Raw genomic sequence first — 5,802 nt, 5'->3', positions numbered from 1 at the left:
CTCCTGCCCAGAGCGATTTATTAAAAAAATATTATAATTAATGATTATCAAGGAGTAAAGTGACTCGTTATTTTAGTCATTATTGTCGAGTAAACTGACTATAAAGATGATATATTGGTTAATATAAGCAATATATAAAGAACAAGATGATTAGCGTCGAATAAACTAACTATAAAGGTGATATATTGGTTTATAAACTAAAGGTGATATAAGCAATATATTGCTTATATAAACCAATATATTACCTTTGTTACTCGACAATAATACTTATAGCAATCTTACTATCATTGAGGTGATGATGTTTTGCCACATGTTGCTTTTGGTCTCGATGATATTAAGATTGCTATAAGTATTATTTTATTAATTATAGTTATCTTATTAAAATAATTGCTTAGTGAGAAATTTTTTATTTATTTATTTCGAACACAATTCTAAGTAAAACGATAAATCTCACTAAGACATCCAATCAATTACTCTTTGATATTAAAAATGAATAACTTCAGATCAAACAATAAAAATTTAAGTTTGCACTAGCGGACAATATATAATGACATCAAATTGGGATAGGATAGTAAAAAAATAAATTTTTTTGAGTCATGTGAATTTTATTTTTTGATTTTTTAAAAAAGTGAAAATAATATATTTTTTCCATGACCCATTATTCATTTGTTTTTAATGAGATGGTTGTATTTATATATTCAAGAATTTTCAGATAAATAAATAAATGTGAATTCATAAAGATAAGAATTATACATAAAATTAACTAAATACAAATGAAAAGAAATAAAACGCACAATTGAATTGTTTCCCTCTTAAGTTTTTTTTGCCAAATACGGAACGCGCGATTTTTTCTCTCTCTAAGATGGCTCTCAATTTCGAAACCCCTTCACATTGCAATACCAAATTATAGGGCTCAAGGGTTTCTCCACTACAATTATTCTCGATCCAAGGCTTTCCTCTCACGCTCGGCAATCCTCGGCAAAGGCCTGAAGAAGGTAACCCGCAAACCAGCAAAAATCGACTCAAAAGTCGTCCTGCGGGCCCACGTCTCAAAATTCGATTAAAGTCACAAAATCCGAATGCACATTTAACCACGAGTCCAACCATACCAACTTTATCAAAATCCGACACCAAATCGTCACCCAAATCCCCAAATCAAACCCTCCAAATCCCTAGCCTCAAACTCCCAATTTACACCTTAAATACACACCAACTAGGTAGGAATGGGGAAGCAAGATTATTGATCAAAAATGAACACAAGGGATCTACCTCAAGAAACCCCTCGAAAATCCTCTCAAGAATCGCCCAAACCGTGCTTGAAATGTTTGAAATGAAGCCAAAATCGCAAACCCTTATTTTAATAATCTGCCCCAGGCTCTCTGCTTCTGCGGACACTTAACCGCTTCTGCAGCATCGCAGAAACAATATCACACATGCATCTGCAGCCCATTCCGCTCCTACGGTCCCTCACTCCGCTTCTGCAAACTCGTTTCTGCGCGCATCCAAGCCGCTTCTGCGGCGTCGCAGCTCATCTTCCCACTTCCGCTTACGCGGTCCTCCTGCCACATCTGCGGTCACGCAGATGCGGAACTCCCTATCGCACCTACGCGCCTTCCGCTTCTGTGCACCTCTCGCCGCACCTGCGGCCACGTAGGAGCAGAACAGTCCTCGCACCTGCGACCACCTGCAACTCCCCTCCAATCTCGTATCTGTGCAAGCCAACCCGCACCGACGAGCTCTCACCCGCGATCAAAGCTCCACAGGTGCGGTTACACCAGCAGAGGTCCATCTTCAACAATCACACAACTTTCACTTTTGATCCGTTAACCATCTATAATCAACCCGATGCCCCCGGAACCTCAACCAAACATACAAACAAGTCCTAAAACCTCATACAAACTTTTTCGAGCCCTCAAATTATATCAAACAACTTTAAAAACATGAATTGCACCCCAATTCAAGCCTATTGAAACTAAGGAAATTCAACTTCAACAAACGATGCCTAAACCTATCAAAACACGTCCGATTGACCCCAAATTTTGCACACACGTCACATTTGACATTACGGGCCTACTCCAACTTCCGAAATCGGAATCGGACCCCGATATCAAAAAGTCAACTCCCGGTCAAACTTCCCAAAAATTCAACTTTCGTCATTTCAAGCCTAATTCCACTACGGACCTCCAAATCACAATCCGGACACGCTCCTAAGTCCAAAATCACCCAACGGGGCTAACGACGCCATCAAAACTCCATTCCAAAGTCGTTTACTCATAGATCGACATTCGGTCAATCATTTCAACTTAAGCTTTCAACTTTGAGATTGAGTGTCTCATTTCATTCTGAAATCTCTCCGGACCCGAACCGATTATCCCGGCAAGTCAAATAACAGCTATAAAGTACAAAATGAGCAGTAAATGGGGGAACGAGGCTACAACTCTCAAAACGACCGACCGGGTCATTGCAGATGGTGGTCGGTTTCTTTGTGAGAAATATTTTCTTTGACTTTTGCGACCAATTTATCTATTTTTCGACCGATTTTGATCTGTATTCTGTGGACGATTTTTGACAATTTTCTAGTAGTGTATGTACTAACGGAGCAATTAATAATGTTCAATCTACTCTCACGATGATATATGTCAATCGATTGCTGCCAAACTACATATGCAACTTTTAAAATTACTAATTAGAAATTAGAGAAAAGTTTGAGGTACGTATTTTAACATTACAAAGGAAGATTGGGATACTTTCTCGAGTCAGATAGAAAAACAAATTTATTTGCATCTGCAAGTTAAGCTTAAAAAATCTTGTTGACGAATGAAGATTGTTCAGATATAAAGAATCCCACTTCCAACTAGTAAATTAAGATACGAGTAACCTTAAATTAAATAATTAGAGAAACAGTGTTGATTTTCCCGATAAATCGATAGAAAAGTCATAAACCTTGATTTATTTGGGGAGCCACCCCTATTACTAGTAGGAGTATATTTTTATTTTTGACTTGGGAAAAGTAAGTCGCTGAAAAAGCTCAATCATAGCATAACTGGGAAAAAGCCCAATCCTTCCTTTTTCACCACTCCCCACTCTTGTTGTTCTTGACCCCTACTTCACTACTTCCATTCCCCAACTCATCTCCAGACGTGGAAATTCCTTTCTAATTAATTAAGTACCCCACCACTCTCCACCTTCCAGCTCTCCTAAACCTAAAAGAAAAAGGTAAAATATACTATTACTCACGTTTTCTACATAATTCTCTCTGTGTTGTTATTATACACATACCCTAGCTATAACCTGTACACAACTCCTCCACCGCCATTCCTTAACGCAACTTCCAACTTCCCCATCACTCCCTTTCTTTTTTATATACAAAACTTCTCGTTAGTCCTTTACTCACTCACTCACTCAACTCTTATTCACTTTTCCCGTTTCCTTCTTCCTCCTCATCGTATTTTCTCCTGAATTTGATCACACAACAAGAACAAGTTATGGCTCTTGAAGCTTTGAAATCACCAACAACAGAATCAACTCCTACTATACCACCCATCTATGACCAAGTCAATTTGGATTCTAATACCAAGAGAAAACGTTCGAAACGTCCTCGCAATGAAATCCAACCAACTGAAGAGGAATTTCTTGCCCTCTGTCTTATCATGCTCGCTAGATCAGGCGGCGGCCGCACAAATTCTACTCATCATGATAATATTACTAGTACTACTACTGCTGCTGTCCAACAACAAAAGAAACAAATTACCAACGATCCACTACCACGAGAAGATCAAGAAGCATTAATAGAGCAACATTCTTACAAGTGTAGCGTATGCAACAAGTCTTTTGCTTCTTATCAAGCACTTGGTGGGCATAAAGCAAGCCACCGTAATAAACACTCCACTACTACTGCCACCACCGTTTCAGATGATAATTCTACATCAACTACTTCTTTAAACCCTAGTGGTCGTTCTCACGAGTGCTCTATATGCCACAAGTATTTTCCTACTGGTCAAGCTTTGGGTGGCCATAAACGCCGCCACTACGAAGGCAAGATTATTGGTGGTGGTGGGGGTAGCCGTGAAGCCGGTGGTAGCCACACCGTGATATCGTCGGAAGCCGGTGGCTCAGCCCGGACAGTGAGAGACTTTGACCTGAATCTGCCGCCGCCGCCAGAATTTTCTTTGGGACTGACCGTTGACTGCAGAGGTAAAAGTCAACTTTCCAGCGAGCGAGAAGTAGAAAGCCCTATGCCTACTAAGAAACCGCGTTTATATTTTTCGGATTGACGGGAATTAGTTAAATTGTTAGAAAAAATAGTTAATTGATTCACTGTGATCCATTTTTTTTTTTGAGAAAAAGAAACTATAGTTTTATTACTTAGAGTACTTGATTTAGGACACTGTTTGTTAGAGAGAGTAGGCCATTCTTGTTGAACTTCGTTATTGGTTATTCATTTGTTGAGTTAGATCATTGACACATGAATACAGAATTACTGGAATAATTTTATTGCTCTACTGGCCTTTGTTTGTTAGTTGAATGTTTTGACTAGAAAAGAGTACGATTTATGGTATTAATTATTTTTATTGGTTTCTGAATATGTGTATATGTATTTAACAAAAAATATAATATTGCTATTTGAATTGAATTAAAATACACGGATAGCATAAGACTATTTACACTCTATATGGCAAGTAACTTACGTTATTTTCTAATTTATTACCTTCACTCTTTTATGAGCGATTGTTATGCAATAAGTTTTTTAATATTACAAAATTAAATTTGTTTTATATTGTTAGTGATTTTATAAGTCAAAGCGATTTTGAAATTATGTCGAAACCTATGTCCCTTTTGAGACAAAAAAAATTACTAATTGAAATTATTCCAAGCTTATATGTTTTGTAAGGTCCAATTGCGAGACGGTGGACGTGAAGGGTGGCGGTGCATGCAATTGCACGATGTAAAAGTGCTATCCATATGGGTATACGGTTGCCTCATGTGGAATTTTTGTCCAAATCCACGTTCTATTTCCATTTATTATCGTTAGCAATATGTACAAACCCCTCATGTTTTGTTTAATCACATGTTTTTCTAGCCAAAAATATGAGAAAGAAAAAGAATTATTCCTTTTATTTGACTTTTTCGTAAGGAGCCATATATGTATTTGGAGGTATCCTTTTCAGTTACAAGACCAACGTTCTTGTTGTATATTAATTATTTCCCAAGTCAGTGTATATGTGTGCAGTGTATCAGCATTTGCTATGGCCAAATTATTGTCTGCTCAAGTCATGTTAGTTGAATAGTTTTTATTCTAAAGTATAAATTAAAGCTAAGTATGCATCCATCAAAAGAGATTAATGGGTGCATTAGTAATTCCACTTAGTAACACTACTGAATGTGGCTCTGATTTAACAAAATGTATCAATGGAATAATAATTTAAGATAATTAGCTCACGGATTAATTATTTTTTAAAAATTATGTATGTATGTACTATAAAATTTCTTGCTTTTTCTCTCTCTTGACAGCTTGGTGAAATTGAAAAGATAATAAGAACATTTTTCACTTCAGTACATTTGACCAGTATAGCAAGTTTTTCTTTAAAACTATTGTATAACATTTGATTGAAGCGTTACCTGTTATTGTGGATTAAGTACTTGACCATACTATGGATCCAGTAAGATATAAACTCAAACTGAAAATAGTTACTAGGAAAAGTGGAAGAAGAGCAGCAAAAGTTGAGTTGGTTGAGACTGAAGTGTGTATGCATTTAGTTTTGTTTTGTTAATGTACCCCAAAAAATAAAAAAGTAGCAAGGC

General features: G+C 37.0%; 1 protein-coding gene across 1 annotated transcript; it reads left to right on the top strand.

The window, feature by feature from the left end:
- Positions 1 to 3,029: 3,029 nt before the first annotated feature.
- On the top strand, positions 3,030 to 4,500 carry LOC104095234 (zinc finger protein ZAT10-like). The gene has a single exon (XM_033655850.2). It carries the CDS (start codon positions 3,486 to 3,488, stop codon positions 4,272 to 4,274), a length of 789 nt encoding a protein of 262 aa, XP_033511741.1. The 5' UTR covers positions 3,030 to 3,485; the 3' UTR covers positions 4,275 to 4,500.
- Positions 4,501 to 5,802: the final 1,302 nt, after the last annotated feature.

The sequence above is a fragment of the Nicotiana tomentosiformis genome, chromosome 11, assembly GCF_000390325.3.
Source record: "Nicotiana tomentosiformis chromosome 11, ASM39032v3, whole genome shotgun sequence".
Taxonomy (NCBI): Eukaryota; Viridiplantae; Streptophyta; class Magnoliopsida; order Solanales; family Solanaceae; genus Nicotiana; species Nicotiana tomentosiformis.
This window is presented reverse-complemented; position numbering and strand designations above follow the sequence as displayed.

Excerpts from the sequence above, each read along its gene's own strand:
- LOC104095234 (XM_033655850.2), top strand. The coding sequence starts at position 3,486 with ATGGCTCTTGAAGCTTTGAAATCACCAACAACAGAATCAACTCCTACT.